Source organism: Trematomus bernacchii, unplaced genomic scaffold (genome assembly GCF_902827165.1).
Source record: "Trematomus bernacchii unplaced genomic scaffold, fTreBer1.1, whole genome shotgun sequence".
In the NCBI taxonomy this organism is placed as follows: domain Eukaryota; kingdom Metazoa; phylum Chordata; class Actinopteri; order Perciformes; family Nototheniidae; genus Trematomus; species Trematomus bernacchii.
In genome coordinates this window covers 2,740,124-2,761,684 of record NW_022987840.1, presented here as the reverse complement: position 1 = coordinate 2,761,684, position 21,561 = coordinate 2,740,124, and the positions used below count along the sequence as shown (strand labels likewise).

The window sequence follows — 21,561 nt, the reverse complement described above, 5'->3', positions numbered from 1 at the left end:
TGTTAACTGGTTTTGTTGGCAGAATGGAAATGTGAGCATGTTAGCGCTCTGTAAATGTACCTAGACACGGCGTGGGGTGTTGTGTGCATAAGGTTTTCATGTAAGCTTTCACATCTCCTTTATTTTCAGGACATTTGTTGTGAAAAGAACAGCCTGTTATACTAATTACTGTACACAGCTGGTCAGTGTCATGTACCTTTTTTTTAAATGGAGAAGTGCTGAAAACGGCAAAACCTCAAGGTTACACAAACAGCTTCAGCCTAGGGACTGGCAGGATCACATGCACGCATATGTAGAAGTGGGTTGATCTACCAAATGCATGCTGGTAGATTTTCTTTACTTGTTTACAATCCATTTTTTGGTGATATTTATATTCTTACAGTAAAATTTAAGTTCTGTTCATTACTAAATATACTGTTCTTTTCTTTACAGAAAATGCAGAGCTGGTACAATGTAAGTATATATTAACAGCCCCATGTTAGGTATTTTCACTTCAGGCTACTCTACTTTGCTGATGTTAACAAACACTGATTATGGTTTAGATATTTAACAATGAGTGATAGTCTATCCAAAGCTTATCCTAACTGCTGCGTCGGGTACTTGTGAAGTAGAATACAATGTTCTAATTTCCTGTCCTCCCCTCAGGTTCTCAGTCCTACATACAAACAGCGGAACGAAGATTTTCGTAAACTCTTTAAAAAACTTCCTGACACAGAGCGACTTATAGTGGGTGAGTGAGACTCTTGAGTGGTCGTACATATTCATCTCTGTGTGCTGAGCTCATGCCGATCGAGCTACGTCTGTCACCACACTTTAGACTTAGTTAAAAAAACAACCTCTTGATTTGTCTCTTTCTATTAATTTGATCTGTCTGTTTCCTGTTTCTTTCCTCAGACTACTCGTGCGCTCTGCAGAAGGACATACTGCTTCAGGGCCGCCTTTATCTGTCGGAGAATTGGCTTTGTTTCTACAGTAACATCTTCCGCTGGGAAACCACTGTAAGTCATGCACACACTGTGTACACATTTGCACGCGCACAATCAAACAAATGACTGTTGTAACCTGGTTCATGTCACACCTGCAATCAGATAAGAAGTCCTTTTAATGCACTTGTTTGCAGATCAATACAGATAGGCTCAGGCCCTTAGTGAGATAAGATTATCGCACACTGAAGCATTCACACAGCAAATCTCTCTCCTCCATACAGATCACTATCCTGCTGAAAGACGTGACCTCTATGACAAAGGAGAAGACTGCCAAGCTCATCCCAAACGCCATCCAGATCAGCACTGACAATGAGAAGGTCAGACTCGATTACACTTAAGATTGAGCCATAGTTTGGCCCATCTTTAAAGAAATTAGGACTTTTAATTTAATGTGTAATACCAAAAGCAAATATGTCATTTTTTAACACATTCTCTATCTGTCAAGTTAACTGCTGCTCCAAAAGCATGAAAAAGTGTTGACTGTTGATACAGTTAACCCTAACTGATCCTTTTTATTGCAAGTCAAGCAGTATCAAATGAGCTGACTCAACCTTATCTCCACTGACTGTCTCAAAGCAAACATCCCAACAGAGGGATCAGTCAAATCACATTTCTCTTCTGACTTCCTTCCTCCGACTCCTCTTCCTGTCCCCCTGATATTCCCTTTCTCAGCACTTCTTCACATCTTTCGGAGCAAGGGATCGCAGCTTCATGATGATTTTCCGTCTGTGGCAGAACGCACTGCTGGACAAGGTATAATCTCCTCTCCCACCCTCCTGCCGCTTTATCCCGCTGCCTGTTGTGGCACGGCTAGTAGTTAACATCTTAGAATAGAACCGAGTGTGAATAAGCAGGAGATGGCCACAAACACAGGCTTGGGAGAACATTTTAAATCACTGTTATTTGCTGCGTTTTAAGTATAGACATTTATTTGGACAGCACCAGTGAAGAAACCCAGCAGCATAGTAATGAAGCACATGACAGTTGCCAGAGGGAATACATCGACCTAATGTTTCATCTGCAAAATGCTTTTAAACAGGATGACTCTGTTAAGAGAAATCGTCAAATGCCACGTCCCTTTTTGCTGATATTATGTATATATAATAATAACGTAATGGAAAGCAGCTGATCTTACAGCCTTGCAACAAGAAAAGCCCAACATATGATGATAAAATGTCCCTGGTTATGAAAGATACATCTTATGTAAAGCCCGACCCTTATGAATGCACTCACTGTATTATGTTGAAATTAAAGTGGCTGTGTCCTGACCATTAATAATCCATTTGTTTTATTAATTTGCCTTATAATCTACTGAATAAGAATATTGTGTTTGTCTTGCAGTCTCTATCTCCCAAAGAGCTGTGGCACATCGTACACCAGTGTTACGGCACTGAGCTAGGCCTCACGAGTGAAGACGACGACTATGTCTCCCCCACCGCCGAGCACATGAACGGCCTACTGTGAGTGTTTGTGTGGTGCACAAATGTCATTTAGGGGCTGTGTAAGGCTATCGTTGATGTTTGTGTGCATGTTAACACACTTAACTAACCGAAAAAGTAATACTTTTGGGATGGGATATTGTGTGCCTGGTCATTTAAGTCTTTAAGTAATGCTTGAGTTGGCTAGGGAATGAATCGGCTTTTTTTTCTTTGTTTATTATAATAAATACTATTCATTTTCTAATTCAAGACAACTACTATGCATCATTAACTGTGCTGTCTCTTTATTTGCTAGCATTGGGAATTTATATAACTTCTATTTAAATGAATGTATGGATGAACATCAATACTATCTCATATTACAAAAAGGGAGAGTCGCCAAAAAGAACAATCTTTAAAAAGTACAATATTTTTCAGTGCTATTTATATCGCCGGCACAAAAACTCTATTAATTGATTTTTGTTGTTAAAGATTTCTTTCCCCTTAAGCACTTTAACAAAACAATGGCTCTTTCTCTCTCAGAGTGTCTCTTATGTGTCTCTGTCTCACACACTCTCACTTCCTCTCTCTTCGTTCCCTAGGCCAGGAGACGAGTCAGTGTCAGTTACAGATCTACTCGACCTGAGCTCAGTGTCGCTTCCCTCTACGGGCAGCTCTCCCCTTCCCCTGCCCTGCGGTCCAGCCAGCCCTCTCGCAGCTACAAACCTCGGGGGCTCGTCTCCCTCCCCCTGCCCCTCCCCCTCCCCCTCCCCCTCCCCCTCCGCCTCCTGTCTGCCCATAGAGGTGCCTTCTTCCTCTGGACGCAGGCTCAGCTCTGACCCCCTCGATCAGAGCCCGCCCAGCTCCCAAAGCTCGCTGCCGTCCACCACTCCCACAAACGCCTCGGCCTCCGCACCCGCCTCTGCTGCTGCCTCCTTTGTGAGTGTTCTTCTCGAAACTCCATACACACACACACACACACACACACACACACACACACACACACACACACACACTGGCATTCAACAAAAACTAGTCTCCAATTCAGTGTTATGCAGTCTAATCTCATTAAATGGCTTATTTGAATAACTTTATCTACAGGATCCTTGAGAAAAAGACATGCACCATATCCAAGGCTGTCATTGTTTTTGCATAAAGAAAAACTAAAAGTATGAGAAAAAAAACACTGTGGACTGTTGGTTCAAATACTTCCACTAGAGTTGAGACTTCCACTTCAATAATCAGATATATCACAGACAGAGCAGAACACTCCCTGCACTAAATCAACAGATTTAGCAATGTTTTGGTTTCAAAACACCAGCCTGATGTTTGCATGCTAGCATTAGCTTCGTGTCAGGGATGACTGAATAAAGAAGATTCATGGCTTCACCTCTCGACACGAGAGATAATACATCGTCGTCGTATTTGTTGACAGCTATATTCACTACATACTGTGGTTAGAACCAGCTGACCACGTAGAGACTGAGGACACATTATCACAACAGTCCCATAAAGTGCAGCACAGCGCTTATGCAACTATTCACGTCAAGATTGATTGGACTGATGTGACTCAAGACAGTTCATGTGGCAGCTATCAGTTTTCAACCTTTGACTTAAAGTAATATTGTTGCTTTTTGGGTAAAACAAATTAGAAAACACAGAAATCTAAACCTGTAACACATTTGTATGCTGTGTCAACACTGTTCACACTGCATGAAACGGATGGATGTGGTGGATCTGGTGTGTATTTAATGCCGACGTGTGAATAATGATATCATGCCATCTGTGATCCATGTTGTATTTGATTAACAAATCACTTTTGTACACATGCATATCCAGTACAAGCTTGCATTATTAGTGCTTAGTACTAACACTCAAATTGATGTTCTGCTTGAATCTGCTGTAATTGTTCTCCTTCATTAACTCTTCACTGGCTCTTCAACCAAATGACCATGCTCAAAGATTTGGCCTTTGTACACATTTGGCCCTCTCTGCACTTAAACAAAACAAATGCTTGATTTAAAAAAGCAATCATGTCGAGTACTGCAGACTTATTTGTAAAATACCTTTTTAACGTGACTATGCTTATATAATGCATTATTAGATCAACATGAAAACAGATGAAAATCACATGAAACTGAATAAAATGGAATGATATGCAATAGATCAAAATATAAAACAAGGAATTTATGACGTGTTTAAGTAAGGATGGTGAATACTGAGTTGTTGGTCTGGTTGCTTCTATGTCCAATCCATTACCCCCAAAACAGTTGCTGTGGTTGTCTCCACTGCAGTCTTAATCTTGATAATAACGGATCAAGCCCGAGCCAAGCTGAAGAGAATAAATGCAGTGCTGTGTTGACTGTGTGTCGGTTTCAGATGAATTGCTCGGCTGCAGTGGTATGTCTGCTCAGTCAACACGAGGTCAGCTCAGCAGAGGCCTCTTTCCTCTAGAGTCATATGACAATGGGGTGATTTCCCTACAAACCTCTTGCTGACTGTCCTCTGGTGTGCCTTTTTTCCCCCTCACTGCATCAGAGTCTGGAAGAGGGTGGGGACAGCTGGTCAGAGTCAACCAATCACATGCTGCCCCCGCCAACCTCCAGTCTGGGAAACCTCTCCTCATTGGACATCACCATCGATGAAGAACTGCCCACAGACCCCAGCAACTCCTCTGACACGCAAGAAGAGAGTGAGTGTGCTTTCAATGAAATGACCATTAAGAACAGTTGTGATGAAATGTATACGAAGATTAGATTACAATGAACATTGTTACATTTATTTTTAATGATGTACTTCGTTAATTGATTCAACAAAAAATCAGGGACATTCACAACGCAACTTGTAGCTGATTCAGCATTTATTGTGTCTTTAAACATATTTGTTCTCATAGGACTTTATGCTATCCTCAATACTTGTGTCCTCTTTATTTAATGTACTGCGCTCTCCTAAGGTTGTTCGCTCAATCTGACTGTAAGCTAACCTTGTCTTTTCAAAGGTGCTAAAGATGATTTATTCAGTAGTTCTCTTATTGTCCCGTCCTCCTGACCCCCAATATGCTTCTTTCTGCCTCATCGCTTCCATCTCTTCTTCCTTCTACAAAAACTCACCGGGAAGATTATTCAAACATTAACTCAGAGATATTTACTGCTCCGCGGTTTAATCTGTCCAGATCAAATCATTCCTTTGGGAGTTGATGCATGCTGTCAAGGCAGATTGTCAGATGACTGATTTAAACCTGCCTCCAAGTTAATAAAATAGTTTAATATCAAAGCATATTTATTAGTGGAATATGTTAATGTGTAAACTACTAAAAAAAAACCTGCACATTCAGGAATAACAAGACATATAGCGACAATCTGGGTTTCCTCTAAAGCATTTGGCAATAAAGTGCAGAGAGAGTAAGTGTGATTATTGAAATGTCAAACGTATCTCTAAAACATTATATGTAAATCACGTACTGTTTACATTTGATGTCAAAAGTTCAACATTATATTTGGATGTATTTCTAGAGCTTGGACCTGCAAAGGATTTATGATTAAGCAATAGCTCACGACAGGCCGTGGTATATGGGCGTCGGGCCGTACCACGCCCCTTAGCTGTGATATAATGACCATATATCACGGCCTGAAGTGAGCTATTGCTTTTATAAAACGGTTACCAAGTGTGGCGATATGAAAGAAAAATATACACTCTAATTTAAATAGTTTTTATTAGTAAATAATGATGTTCAAAATAAAATAGTCCCTCCGTTGCCTTCTGCACGAAACATAGTGCGAGGTGGTTGCTATGCAACAGCTAGCGAACATCTTAGACAGACAGCGTTGATCCATTATTTGGCTATTTATTTACATGAATTTGTATGTTGCCGTTTATTGTGCACCCACTGAAAAACTGTCCAGCATCACTAGAATGGCTTACGAGGTTACTTGTACTAGGCTGAGGTTGTACTAGGCTGTTGCTTGGCGTGGCGAGAATATTGCTCCACTTTCTCCAGACAGTTGGTCTACCTGCTCTTCACGTAGCTCTGCATGTCGTCGTTTAGGTGCTTTTTTTTCTGGAGATAGGCACTGCTCAATCCACTCCTCCATAGTAAGGCCACCCCGGAGCTCGAAGTTAACCTTAAATGTTTCCATCTTAAGCTTTGTTAGTTAGTTAGTTTCGTAACGGACGTAATGTAACAGTTGTAACGGTTGTAGCTTTTCTCAGACGCAGAGGGATACATGACTTGTGAAAAGTAACTACAATTCTGCCCGTGATATACGCTCATTATATCACGGCTAAGAACCAATCAGATTGCTTGATTTGACTTGTCCGTTTTATAACTCTAAATAACTAATAAATATTTACACACATTGACAAATATTGAGTCAAAATAAGATTGAAAGAAGAGTAAATAATCTGTGTTTTTATTCTTGACCTCCAGGTGAGGTGGAGTCGTTCTGCGCTAATCTGTGCGGGCGATTGCACATCAACGCCCCGGTCCGCATGAGTGTGGACAAGCTGCACGACCTGCTCTTCTCCGCGGACACACACTTCATCCGGCACCTTTTCTCCCAGCGACACTTTACTGGTAGGTCAAACACACACACACACACACACACACACACACACGTATGATGGTCAACACTTTGTGACTGCTTGGGGTGTGAGAAATTATCGATATCTTTGATTATCACGATTATGTTTTATGATACTGTATCAATTTATAATAGTTCAAGATCCGTGGCAATGCTTCAGATGGCAATATAGTATTGCTGTGATGAATTGTGCAGTGACTGATAATGCAAATGCAGATACCACAGTCCTTTTTACATATAAAACACGTTTAATTCGTATGTTCTGGATAGGGAAGTGCTTTATACTATAAGAACTTTTCTGAAATTAGATATAACAATATATCGCCTGGCTTACAGCATTGCAACACATCGCAATGTGTTGCCTTGCCTACAGTATTGCAATATATCTAATAATAATATTGAATTGTTACCCCTTTATGATATGTTGTGTGTGGCTTGGCCAGATTTGAGCCAATACACATCCTTAATATTTGGTTCTACAGAATTTTCCCTATGGTTAAACTACTTCTGTTGAATTTTAGTGATTTAATAAGGTACTTTTCGTTTTTATTGGGTAATTTAACCGATGTTTAAGAGATCTTTGGGAGCTCTTTCTCATGCTGTGAAACTGTTCAGCTTTGATAATTATGTGCTGTTCCTACATTGCCCAGAATTAAAGGTGGGGTAGGTAATTCACTTCAGAAACACTTGTTGTTATATTCCATGGAATGCTCTTAACATCCCGATAGCAATGAATATATTAAATGCTTTGACAATAAATACATAAAAAAATGTAATCTGTGGAAGCCGTAGCGCTGTAAAAAGCACGACCAATTATTATTAAAATAACTGGATGGCCTACCTGCCTGTCAGCCTTCCATCTGTGCACAAATGTATCTCGTGCCCTCATTGGTCATGTGTGTGTTGGAGGAGGGGCTCTGTAAGGAAGTCTGAAGGAAGGGGCAGATTTATTTCGGTTGTGTACTTTCAAATTCTAGCGAACTCGAGCTGGTTACTCCATTCTTACCTTACCTACCCTACCTTTAATTCAGCTCATAACTTGCATTAACTTGTTTCATAAGAGCAAACGCATGAGAGCCAGTTTTTCCTGTTGACACGGCGACGGTTGAGGCTCATTGTTTGTAGTCGCTCTGCTGCTTATTGGACTAGTGAGGCTGCTGTCAGTTGAAAAATAACTTGCTCTGCTTTCTTTGTGTCTGATAGCAGAACCTGATGTTTGACATTGACTTTTGGTGCACTGCCAGTACCTATTGGTGTGGTTGCTACAGTCACAATGTTTACATGCACTCTACTATTCCACTGTAATTCAGAATAATCAGAAATCAGAATCGGATATCATTTTCTTGGGGATATCTTTATGCAACAGCAAAGGGAACAGAGCAGATTAAAAAGGCAAAAACAATAGAAGTAAATATAATATAATCAAACATATCTACTTTAACAGGAAGCACACAAGTATACAATACTATTCAGAATGTGTAACAGCTCAGCTTTACAGCATATTTTGTTTGGATATTCTGAATGTAGCTGATATTTTTCAGGTTTTAACATCTTTGAACATGTCTGCAGTGCATTTGGAATATGCATCTCAATTATTTTTACATCACAGATGGCTAACATCGCCTCCTGCCTGTTTAAAGCCAGCCCTGTGTGTTGTACACAAACCAGCTAGCCACAAGTTTGCAATCCTGCGGTAGAGATACATGCCCAAAATAAAAGTTTGTAAATTACAATTTTGATGCAAAGACACGCAATATTTGTAGAATTTGTCAAATTCATTTTAATTGGTGTCTTATACTGTAAATGCAAAAAATACTGACTTTGTTTATAGTCAATATTGGATATCCAGTAGCAAAATAAAAAGTACACTAGCAAACCTCTTTACTTTTCATCTTTTAATGTGTGCTGATGTTTTTGCTTTTTAAAGGTATATTTGTTGCTCACATGAAGCAGCTGTGCTCCTCGGTCCAGCTGATGAACACAAAGCAGTGAAGTAATGGGGCTGTGCTATTAATCAAATATTTATGAAGATTTTGCTTTTTAACAATAGTGAAACAAGTTTTTCAATATTGACCCAATATGTTTGCCATAACGGAGCAGCCGTGTGAGGACCACCCAGCCCTCAAAGACTTGCTGTAGCGTGTTGTGCTTCTAATGAGCGTGCCACAATATCTGTTTACGCTGCGTTAACCGCCCTCCATTACTGGTTTTTTAATGTCCTGCTTTGCCACTGTAATCCTATTATTTTCTATGTATCTTCACCGGAGGTCATCTTTGCATAGTGTATATTGTAAACCTTGTTTCTGCAGTAGTTTGAACGACGTCAGAGGTGAAGCTTTGGAGTTGATGTGTTCAGTGTCTACCCCAGTTGAAAGCCCAGCCCACTTGGGGACATTGTGTAGCTCTAATTGGGGCATTTATTTCTTCCTTTTTTAATGCAAGAGTGTGGATGGACATGCTGTTCACTCCCTTTAATCCTTTTAAATGTCTTGGTCTCTCTCATTATTTATAAATACAATCTTTAACAAAAAGCACACTAACCCTAACCACTTTTTTTGGACTTTCTGTCATTTGTTCGCTCTTGACGTGCTAATTTTCCCTCTCTCTCTCTCTCTCTTTGTCTCTCTCTCCTCTAGACCTCTCTGTGGGTGAATGGCAGCCGGACATCAGCAGTGGGACGACGAGCCGTGTGCTGAGCTACACCATCGCCCTCAACAACCCCCTCGGCCCCAAGACGGCCCCCGTGGTGGAGACGCAGGTCAGTCCACAGGCTTCACCCAATGCTTATTTAGCTTTGAATGGAGGGGACATTCCTCTATAATGCATGTCGTTATGTCTCTGTGAAGTTTTGTAAATGTTTGCTTTGTAATGTTTGGGTCCAGTTAGGGATCCAGTGCAGGCACCAGTACTTCAAATAAGTATACACGTTACAAAAACAATTCAGCTTTAAAATCTTAAACTCCATTCAGAAATAAAAAATCTACACTCTTAAAAAGAATAAAACATAATTCTGCTATAAAAACTAGTTATAAGATGGTGATATTTTGTGAAGTAGAAGAACATTTTGAATATTGAGAAAATGTTTTGGTTTCATAATTAGTCAAATTTTCTTTAAAAAACGTCAAGATGTTGGGACATATCCGTGTGGTATATATTACGCAAATGTTTTTTGACAACTCAACAATACGAACTGGCATTCATTGTAACACAGACTAACATATCCCTGAAACATTTACACATTACGGTCTATACTGAATATGGACCAGAAAAGATCAGACGCACACAGAGAGGCGGAAGGCCAGGTTGTGCCATAAAATCAATATGAAACTCTCAGGTGGAAAGAAGAGCCAGCTGTCATTAAGATGAGAGGAGATGTGGTATGGTTTCTCCTGCAAGACGTACATTTTTGCCCAGGATTATTTACAATAAGAGTGATGGAAAAAGTAAAGTGAAGAATAGAAAAAGAGACTGTGAGAGTTCATTTTCTCAACATAAGCTTACCATGGTGGCGTAATTGTTTCAGAAAGTTACAGAAATGGTCAAAAACAGCCCCCTTCCTTCCTTTTGGATGTTGAAAAAGTGTGAGGAGAGCAACAAAGCATACTGGTGTCTTTAGAGCTCTGAATTCATTATCTACCAATATGCCATAACTCAGTGGTGAACCGTCAGGGCCTTGGAACACTCAGATAAAACAAACCAAAAATCGATTTAATTATATAAATACAATTGTATCAAATGTAAATAAAATGAATAAATGAGAAACGTATCTGTTGTTGATTTGTAATATTACAGTGTTACGTTGATTTGTTTGACTTTTTTGATCCATGCACTACGCATTTGAGTGGTTTTGTGCCCTGCGGCGGCGGGGGGTGTGTGTGTGTCTACAGAAGGTCCAGTTGTGATAGACACGGTTCGCCACTGCCATAACTGTAGATTGAAATGTTTCTGTTGTGTATCAGAGGAAACCAAGCATACCATACTGTACCCTCCACTTTCTTCCTGCTTCCAGACATTGCATAAAAACAGCGCGCGGGGTGAGTGCTTCGTGGTGGACTCGGAGGTCATCACCTCAGGGATCCCCTACCAGGACTACTTCTACACCGTCCACAGATACTGCCTCACCTCCATGAACAAAAACAAGAGTCGCCTCAGGTACGTTTGCTCTTGTCTTATTGGTTCAAGCATCGTGAGTGGCATTTTGTTCACCTCTAAGCTCACCCATTGACTGTTTAAAATCCACCGCCAAGAGAAAAGCGAGATGTGTCAATCACACTCAGCATGACGCTCGTGTTGAATGTGTTGCTTTCCTTTGAGAGCTTGTCGATTAGATCCTGTTAGTGTTAAATAACTGCCTCTTTTAAGCAAGATTTTTAAAAACTGGGCATTTTAGTTCAAAGTAAAACAACAGTTTAGTCTACAGAAACTATTGTAATCTTTAATTGTATTAATCAGGTTGTATTTGAAATGTCACTAAATGTTGTCATATCAGCTTGTTTCTAAACCACAGTTTAGTTCCTTCTTTTTCTCTTCAACAATATTACATGTGGATATAGTCATAATGATGTTGGTGCTGTCTCTTCATTGACGAAAAACGACACTAGCTTAATTTAATGAATTTAACTGAACACAATATAGGGTGTAAAAGCAGAACCCAGTATATATCAGTGGGGTATGAATATGAAGTGAATAGGCTGGGTGCAAACATATATGTGGAGGTGCAAAAGAAACACTGAATCAAAGCTCAAGAGCATTAAAAGAGTTATGAACAGGGACTCATCTGATACAGGGTGTCCGCGGGGTCTTAAAAAGTATTAAAAGTTGATAAATCAATTTAGCGAAAATTAAGGCTATTAAAAAATATTAAACAACATTTTCCAAGGTATTACATTTTGTAGCTTGTTTTCAATAAGTATATAAATTGTCCAAAGAGGTAGTATTCTACAGTCTGCCTGAATGTATTCATTGCGTAGGTGTGTAGTGTGATTCTGTGTAGTTTATTTATGGCATCCCGTTGGATTTGACGTCATCTGAACAGGACATCGCACGCTCACTGCTTGATAGCGCGCGAAAGGTCCGTTTACGCCGGTTGTTTTAACATGTCGTTATGGGGAAATGCAAGTTTGCGTCCAAATGGTTGGAAGATAAGGAGGAAGGACAATCAATACTGCATATAGTAAATGTGAGGTAAAGTGTGTCGCCAATGTAACCGGTTAAAACTCGAAAGTGACGATGAGGTCTTAAAATGTATGGAAAGGGTCTTAAAAAAGGTCTTAAAAGGTATTACATTTGACTTCAGGATTCCTGCATATACCCTGTAATAAAGCTGAGCAGCTGCTCTAGTATTGAGTTTCTACTGATCACCGACAGTATAATCCACTTGCTTTGGAACTTGCTTTGATGTCTTAGGAAATCAGTTGACTAAAGTCCTTAGGTAAAAACCCCGAGCTGACTGATTGATCCGGGTTAAATTGTTCAGATTGTAGGAATTGCAAGAATCTTCGCTGGCCATCTGCACAAGTCCCTGCTTGTTATCAGGCACGGGTTGAAGTCATGGAAAATGTATGCTATCACTAACTGAGAACAGTACTGATGTAAAGCAGAAGTTGTCCTTGATACAGAATGTGAAAGCTTTTTCTTTGTGTTTGTCCATATTGATGTATATATATATATATTAAACATGTGTTTGTTTTCTCTTCCTTTGCCCAGAGTTTCCTCAGACATCTGCTACAGGAAGCAGCCGTGGAGCCTGGTGAAAGCATTGATAGAGAAGAACACCTGGAGCGGCATAGAGGAGTACTACAGACACGTGGGTGAGTCACATGGTCCGCCTCCAGCTTATCCCTGTATACACACAGACTTTGGAAACCCTATTCAGCCTTATTTCCCCTTTTGTGAATAAGTGAACAAAAGTAAAGTGAAGCTGTGTGAGCAGAACACACTCCACATGAGAGCCAAATGCACAGTTTCATATTGCAGACCACAATACATAATGTCCATTTGTGAGTGTTGTAGCTTGAATGTGTTAGCAAGCTTACTTTACCCCTATTAGTATCACACGTGTGAGTCACTACTACTTTCTCTTTTCTATATAAAAGACGAGAGTAAGTGGCCAAAGTCCTTGTACTTGTTCTTTTTCCACAGATTAAGGCTTTTAAAGTTAGTAATGATTGTTGGAACTAAAACCACCAGACTCAGGGACAGTTTCATCCCACAGGCAATAAGACTGTTAAACACCTGAACTGTTGAAACAACATCCACAACATTCATCTGGCTGCTACTTAGAAATGATTGATCTATTTACCTAATATATCATATTTCAATGACTTGCATGTAGACTCTTATTGCACTATTTCACTTTTTTAAACTATTTTTCTGCTTGGATTTACTATTTACTATATTTGTCTGTGTATCTGTGTTTTGTGTTGCTCTGTTGGAGAAACCTGTGACACAAGATTGTCATCGACATAACTACACTGTAGCTACAGTATGTTCGTTTGACAAATAAAGAACCTTGAACCTTGAACACAATACAATCTATACGGAAAAGGTTTTTAAATAGCTTTAATTGTTTTTAAATTCCTCCTTCACTCAAAAATGTGTTCTGTTTATCGTCTCTCCACTGCACTGAGCTTCAGTGTTCAGATTGAATGTGTGCATAGTTTGACATTAGGAGGTTGTTTTCTCATTTATCTTCTGAAGCTGGAAAGTTTCTCTGTGTCGACTTTAAGATGTGGGTACCACTTTACAATAAGACTACCCTTATAAAGGATTCATAAAGGGTTTATAATTAGGTTATGAATTAGGTTGTAAACACTTTATTAATCATTAAGAACCATTTATAAACCAGTTCTAACATAGTTTTCATACATCAACACAGGCTCACTTTGGCAAGATGGCTAAGCCTTATAGTGGCTACCTATTCGTCGTCTTCATCAGCCAGCATCCTTGGTATCTGTTGTTCACCGAGTTGATTCCCCCCCTTCCATCTTGATGTTTCTTGGCATCTCTTTATGACCATTTATTTACGACTTACTAACATTTATAACTGCCAAAAGGGAGCCTTATTGTAAAGTGTGAAACAAATCACCATGTATTAATGAGTTACAACCATTTCTAATAAGGCTTAGCAGCACAGATACATGTGGGCTCACTATTTGGCAAGCCCTGTTTATCTCATGTCTTATAAAAGCTTATTAAGGATTTATAAAGTGTTCACAACCTAATTAATAAATGTATTACAAACTATTTGTAAACCCTTTATAAGGGTAGTCTTATTGTAAAGTGGTACCAAGATGTATATGCATGAGCAGGATTTTGAAATCACTTCTAGCTTGTCAATCATAGTACCATTACAATTACTCTGCAAGTATGATGCAGAGATGTAAAACCTTGCACAATTATCTTGTATCCGGTCGTTAGTCCTCCAGCATTTGCCAGCAAGTGTACTAGATGTTTTGTAGATTACAGGATTGTACTTTTTGTTCAATCTGTAGTTCAAACAACTGCCCTAGAACTGGCAAAAACTAGACTTTATCTGGTAGAAAGGCAGTGAACTGTCGGTGAACTCAAATATTATGTTGATACAAAGATTCTTGCTAATCTTCAAAGTTTCCCTTTGTAATAGATTGTTCAAACATGAGTTTATGGTTTTCACATTGTCTTACAAGAGCTTTGCCCACACAATACACACACACACACACACACTTAAACTATTACATAAATAAGGCAAAAATGTGCCCTTGTATACATTAACAAGTGTCAAAAAGTATTTAGTGAAGCATTTAGAAGTTTTGTTTTCTCATTTAGTATGCTTGTATACATTAACAAGTGTCAAAAAGTATTTAGTGAAGCATTTAGAAGTTTTGTTTCTCATTTAGTATGTACTTTCTTTCCTTAAAATGTGTTCTGCCAGTATTTGAACCTCAACCTTACGTTTAAAATCCTTCATTGTTTCGTTTTGCAGAGAGTGAAGTGATCAAACTCGAGACGCTAATGCAAACAGAGGTTACCGTGGTTACCACAGGCGAAGCAGTGGGTGCGGATGCTGCCAAGACTCCCCCGTCTCAGCGCCGCCGCAAACGCACATGCTCTCGACGGCAGGGCGACAAGGACCGGGAGAGGGAAGGAGGAGGCATGGGCGGAGGAGACCGAGGGGACCGAGGAGTCGGGGAGGACCGGGACCGGAGAGAAGCCAGTAAGTCCAGGGAAACAGTCAAAAGCTTTGGGTCAGCGCTTGGAATTTAAATCATTGCCACCAACAATGAAGCTCGTGCCAAAAGCCTGAATATATCTTCCGTGCAATACTGCCATGTAGTGGTTTGTTTTAGAGTCAGAAACAGAAAACAGAAACTATTGCCTTAAAAAAGAGACTCAAGCACCGTCATTTATTTGCAGCTCTTGTGTCTTCATCACAGTCGACCTAGACTACGGCTGTCTCTGGATAACTGATTGAACATGATTTCATATTTGGATAATTAATTTAAGGGTGGAAGTGACGGTAGTACAAAGTCTTGAAATTGTTTTTAAATGCTAGCTGTTTTTTTTAAGGTGAGGAATATGCGTGAATTTGAGTACACTCATTGAAGAATGCTTGTTTTTCATCACAATCCGCTGTTTTCTACTAAATGTAAACTAAAAATCTTCTAATATTTTAAATTGAGCAATTCCAAAATGTCTCCGGCCGTCTCAAACCAGAGGTCTTGCTAAGCAGCATTAAATAATCATGATCAAAACATTTAAAGTTCTTATGAACAGCTAGTAAAAAACGAAATGGCATTATACATGTATTGCTGTTGATACACTGTACAAAGGAATTCTGTACACTTTGCATTCATTTTATTTCTAGATGTGGTGATGATAAAGGCTTTGAGAATCTAGACAATTCTAGTTTAGGTACTGTACCTTATATAAATCCTTAAGGAGAATATAATGGACAACATTTAGGATTTGGGGTAACTTGTGGAATTTAATTTAATTATCACATTGATCAACACAATGCTCAGTGAAAATATTTCTTGTCATTTGTCTATTTTTTCAGGTGGTCAGTTTATAAAACTAGGAGAGCGCTCGCGTGGTGGAGGACCCAACAGTATATCAACCATCCTCCTCATCGTGAGCTTCATGTAAGTTTAAGCGTGTGTACTGTGTGTACTGTGTGTGCTGTGTGTACTGTGTGTGCTGTGTGTACTGTGTGTGTTCGTGGCATTGAGTCCATGAATACTGGCAGCCTTTTCTGGCTGTTTTTAACTCAAGGTTGATTTAGCATGTTTTATGTGTCTACTGCACCACAATGTTATGAATCTCATGTCTTATTCGTGAGTTATCTTACACACAATGACTTACTTTAAACAGAGAAGAGCATTCATAAATAAAGATTATGTTATATAAGAAAGGGACTTCCTGTGTGCACAGCAACACACACAAAGCATGTGTGCGTCCTTGCATGTTTTTCAACTCCTCGGTAAAACAGGATGTCCGTTCGTATATTAATATCTATATAATATAGAGGAATTCATGAGTTCCTACTTGATCAAATCCCAGGTTTGATTGTGTATTTCTGATTCTATCTGCTTTCTGCTGTCTTGGTTCTATCCACATCTGAATGCTCCTTCACTCAGACATGTTGGATATCAATCTTCTGCATACTAACAGCCTCACAATGCCTCTCTTGCTATTTCTCTTTCCCTTTCTCTCTGCAATACTTGTGAATAGGATCTGTATCAGGTTCGTATGACAGGATTTGCTTTTTATACTGCTGGCTGCTTAAAATAAGGACTTTGTAAATGACACAGGAAAAATCCACCCTTTGATACCCTTAAGATGCACTCAAATTGAGCATTAAGAAGTTCTATATTTCTAGAGGAATGCAACACAGTAGGACCATATTCTGTTCTTTTGTGAGGGACATTAGTGGCGGGTGGATTTTTCCTCCAAATAAATGTAAGTGTGTTGTGAACGAGTGCAGTGTTGTGAATTGACAAACACTAAAATATTCCTCTCCACCCTCTTTTTTCGTCAGTAGTATTGATATTTTCATTTTGCAGTTCATATCTTACTGTTGTTTTCATATTGATTTGAAGCACTTTGAAAGCCGTTGATAAATGAGACCATTTTCTTCCCTCTCGTCCCGGTCAGTCTGGTGGTGCTGGTTGCTCTCAACATGCTGCTCTTCTACAAACTGTACGCTCTGGAAAGAGCGGCCCATACACTGGAGACATGGCACTCCTACTCTGTTGCTGACAGGTAAACACACCACACCACGTTCTATACCAGCATAGACTCCCTGCTGTGAGGTAATTGCTGTGCGTGGCCTCAACGTGTCCTTGTGGGATTTGAGTTGTGATATATATCCCTCAGATATTCCATAGCAGCAACTCCTCTCGTGCCTTTAGAAGATGAAAGCCTAATTATTATTTTATCAATATCAACGATAGATCACATTAAAAAACGAAAATGTGTTACCACCTGACTCCGTGCATCATTTTGATTTCTTTCCTCTCATTTTGGTTTAACATCCTGCAAGTTATCGGGTTACTTCACTCTCACTTGTCTCAGTGCAGGGAATATATTTAATAATAAAATGTATAAACTGTACAGCAGACAGACTAAGTAACATGTGGGAGGTGGAGCGTTTAGCAACTAAAGAGATATTCACGTCAGGAGTTGCTGGACACCAAACAGAGCTGAGGGGAGAGCGAATATTAGACTTTGAGTATTACTAATGCTGCTCTGCTCCTTCTGAATGTGTTGATAAACGTCTGTATTTCCTTCTTACGAACAAAAGTAAAAATATCAGTGTTGAGTATACAGTTCGTTTTTATTAGCCCCTCGTGGACAAACTGCTGGTTCAGGTTAAAGACCCATGAATACTCTGCTGACTATTTGCTTTCTGAAGTTGTAATGACGGTTCCTTCTCCCTCCTTCTCCCTCCTTCTCCCTCCTTCTCCCTCCTTCTCCCTCCTTCTCCCTCCTTCTCCCTCCTTCTCCCTCCTTCGCCCTCCTTCTCCCTCCTTCTCCCTCCTTCTCCCTCCTCTCTGCAGTCCTTTGCCTCAGACAGCTGAGGAGTGGGCTCAGGTTTTGCAGCTTCAGAGGCAGTTCCACCAGGCTCAGCTCAGCAAGTGGCAGCAGATCCTGCAGTCCTCTGTCACGCTTCTTGACCAGGTGTGTGTGTGTGTGTGTGTGTTAATTTGACCCGTTTGTAAGTAATTACCTCCGCAGAAACCAGTCAGCAAGAAAGCTCATGTGCCTCACAAACGGCGTGTGCTTTATCGTTACTGCATTATGTAATCCACTAGAGAGTTTATTTCTGTATCACATTTTGGGCACATGGGCAATACAGTGTGCTTAACAAATACAGAAAAGCATCATCCATATAGAAAGTATGATTGAAAGACAGTACAAACAGCATATCTCACCCAACCTTTCTCTCACCCCCATCCATGTTTATCTCCCAGATGAAGCATTCTTTAGAAAAGCTCCACCATGGCATTGTGGTCCCAGAGGTGCAGCAGGATGAAACCATCACAGAGCCAATGACTGAGGCCTGAGCCCCCCCCCCCCCAATCTCTGAACACGCCCTGGGGGGGTAGACTTTTAAAAAAGAGTGCCGCTGGTCGACTTTGATCAGCACAGTTTGCTATTTTTCACATTTCCAAATCAAATACCAGAAGAGGGAGACGGAGGGGACTACATTACCCACAACTCTCCTCGCCTGACTGACTTGAAATGGCGACGTTCGCCTTCAGCCTCAACCAGTAACATCTTCAGTGAACTCTTTCTGACTGGGCGCTTTCAGGACCACAGCAATAACTCACCTACAGCTGCAAGTCACCTGTACGTAGGGTTTGGAAACGGGCCACTGGTGGGCCCATTCCAAACCATCCACGACTCAACTATCTCAGAGACATTTCAAAATGGCTAACCGCGCTTCAGAAAAACTTTAATTCAGACCTCCTTAATTTTCAGAACCTCAAAATGTTCATGACTTCAAAAGACTTCAGTTGGACATGCAGCATTTCACAGGGAACAATGACTCTGGAAAGCGGGAGCTCGTCCTCCTGGTCCTGGGAACAGTTAGTCTCTTTAGTGAACACCTGCTGAAAACAAGATGGAGGATGGGACACCCAGAAAGAGACGGGAGCAGGACGCCTCTCTAGGTCTTTCCTTCACAGATTTCTTCCTCCATATCCGGGTTGAACATATCCGCTGTTCCTCTCAAAGGGGATGAGGAACATTTCAACACCAGACACTTTAGTTTTCACCTTTTTTTAGATGTGAATTACACACCTGAAGTTTAATCTCAAACACCATCCCACTCCTCCCTGTCTTTTTTCAGGGTTTTAACTTTTTTCAGATTCAGTGTGTTGGGTCGTTTGTTTGGACAGGAAGCTGCGTCTCACTGGACTGTTACAGTATTTATTATTACCGATGACTTGATCTGAAATCCTGTCCTGCTCTTAAGAAGTCATATGGTGGGTATTTTGTGTTGCTCTGATATGCTGTTGCAGTGCGGACCAAGAGACACGAGAATGATTACTGGTCACAGCAATAATGACAATAGTGATGCTAGTACTTTTTGAATGTTTCAAACAAAGTAGTATATAATAATAATAATAATAATAATAATGATGAATGTGTGTAGAGGCAGTGAAAAAAACAAGCAAAGAAGAAGACTTGACGGATGTGTGCGTTTGTGTTCATGAGGAGTCCTCAATGTTTCAGATGTTACATTTTCATATTAGCGTTTATTTGAGTTTTTCTTTTTTGACATTTCTCCGTCATGTTTGGTTGCTCACTCTTTGTATGACAGAGCCAGAGCCTAAAAGCTCAGGATTCACCGTAGACTTGATCAAAAAACCAGAACAGTCCGTTACTCTGTTGTCCCACTGGGCCGGACGTCTCCAAACAAGAGGACCAACCAGAATCTAGTAGGCCCGGGTGAAGAAAAAGGGAATCTGTTTTGCAGTATTGTTTTTGTGTGTTTGTAAATTTAACTTGACTGACTTGTCTCCTCTTTTTATTCAGTTCATTTTCTATCTTTATAATTTCGTCGTTTATTTTCAGCCTGTTGTTTCATCCCACTCCGATCTGTCCTCAGCCCGTGTAAAAACATCACACTCTTTTGTTGATTTCTTCTTCTTCTCATCACTCACCCCCACACTTCCTCTCTTTCCTCTATGTGCTCTTCCCCTTCACCCCCCCCCCCTCTCTCTCTCTCTCCGTTTCACTGACGGCAACAGAAGCATGTGGGCCACGCTGTGCATGGCCATCCGCTGATAGCAAAATGGTGTAATATTTATTGAGGGGAGTGGGGGGGGGGCAGGGTTTGGGGAGGATTAAGGGAGAGAGAGACGGATGAGTAGCGGGGTTGATAATGTACTGTAAAGATGTGATTGTACACGGCGCCATGGAGAGAAATGAAAAGTTCTAAAACATACAACAACTGCTCGCCTATCTCTGAGTCTGTGTCTGTCTTTACCTTCTCAATGTTTGCACTGGATTGTGAGGGAACTGTTATTTTTCCTATAGATTATTGTGGCTGTTATTTGGTTTAAAATGGGTTTTGTATAGGGAAAAAAAAGTCCATAATCACAAAATCCCAAAGCCTAAATTGTCAGATTTAAATGTCGTCTTTTGTCCAACCACGTTTCCAAAATCCTAAAAGTTCAGTTTATATTATAAAAGACAACGAAAAGGCAAATATTTCAATTTGAGAAGCTGGAGCCAGCAATATGTTTCACCTAACTAGTGAACAATGCTATTACCTGCTGTTGTTTATTTATGAATATAAGCATGTCATGAATAAATTAGGCTAAATGTCCTGACGCAAACACAGCTACCATTTATCTACCATGAAAAGAAAGACTCAACTGATTTTCTCCCTTTTTATTTATTTGCCGTGCATCACTTTTCTTTTCCTTTTATTGTGGCAAGCAACATTTCCACACCTACACATAAAGTACAAACTGCAGTTTTATTTGTTGTTGAAAGAAAAGGGGGACCAACGATGTGGGGAGCAGTGTGATTTCCATTTGACTGGTCGGTTCATCTGTGCAGGAAAGGTGTATTAAATGATTTAAACTAAAAGAGAAGCATTCAGTAAGCAGTATGTAACAGTTCTTCATTGAGTGGCTTTCCCTCTTCGTATGTATTAAAGTCATGGCTTTCTTTTTTAGCCTGTATATCTTAGGACAGTACTCCTACAGGACTCCTTCCACGTCAGTAAGCTTGCAGTGATTCTGTGTTACTGAATCAGCTGGTGTGTGTCCCCTTCTCAGTTTCTCAACTAGTGTCAAACTCAGATTTGGTACAAAACGAGATGAACACTAACAGCAGTGTTTGCCCTCTAGTGTTCATCGCAGGTAACCCTAACCCAGCTGGAAAGAGAAGTAAGTAGCTATTTTTTTAATTAAAAGCACTAAAGATTTGTAACAAGGCTCCACCTCGGTCCTTTCCCTTTTGGTTTCCACTGGTTTCACCCTGGGAGGCACACTGGACAGGTTGTGTGGGGTATTAACCCACAGCAGTTAGATCAATACAGCCATTTGCAAAGCCCTTAAGTTTTTTCCAAAAATACTC

At 40.2% G+C, this 21,561-nt stretch overlaps 1 protein-coding gene across 2 annotated transcripts in view; it reads left to right on the top strand.

Annotated features, from left to right (window-relative positions):
* gramd1a (GRAM domain containing 1A) overlaps positions 1 to 20,963 on the top strand; it is a 33,459-nt gene extending 12,496 nt beyond the window's left edge. For both annotated transcript variants that reach the window (XM_034112634.1, XM_034112636.1), the window contains exons 3-19: positions 433 to 453; positions 646 to 730; positions 895 to 998; positions 1,208 to 1,303; positions 1,659 to 1,739; positions 2,328 to 2,446; positions 3,007 to 3,343; positions 4,943 to 5,096; positions 6,831 to 6,977; positions 9,621 to 9,742; positions 10,994 to 11,136; positions 12,691 to 12,794; positions 14,948 to 15,178; positions 16,022 to 16,106; positions 17,119 to 17,226; positions 18,024 to 18,144; positions 18,438 to 20,963. In XM_034112634.1, the coding sequence (XP_033968525.1) occupies positions 433 to 453; positions 646 to 730; positions 895 to 998; positions 1,208 to 1,303; positions 1,659 to 1,739; positions 2,328 to 2,446; positions 3,007 to 3,343; positions 4,943 to 5,096; positions 6,831 to 6,977; positions 9,621 to 9,742; positions 10,994 to 11,136; positions 12,691 to 12,794; positions 14,948 to 15,178; positions 16,022 to 16,106; positions 17,119 to 17,226; positions 18,024 to 18,144; positions 18,438 to 18,530 (2,151 nt within the window). In that variant the 3' untranslated portion in view covers positions 18,531 to 20,963. The remainder of the gene's footprint in view (positions 1 to 432; positions 454 to 645; positions 731 to 894; positions 999 to 1,207; positions 1,304 to 1,658; positions 1,740 to 2,327; positions 2,447 to 3,006; positions 3,344 to 4,942; positions 5,097 to 6,830; positions 6,978 to 9,620; positions 9,743 to 10,993; positions 11,137 to 12,690; positions 12,795 to 14,947; positions 15,179 to 16,021; positions 16,107 to 17,118; positions 17,227 to 18,023; positions 18,145 to 18,437) is intronic.
* The last annotated feature ends 598 nt before the right edge of the window (positions 20,964 to 21,561 follow it).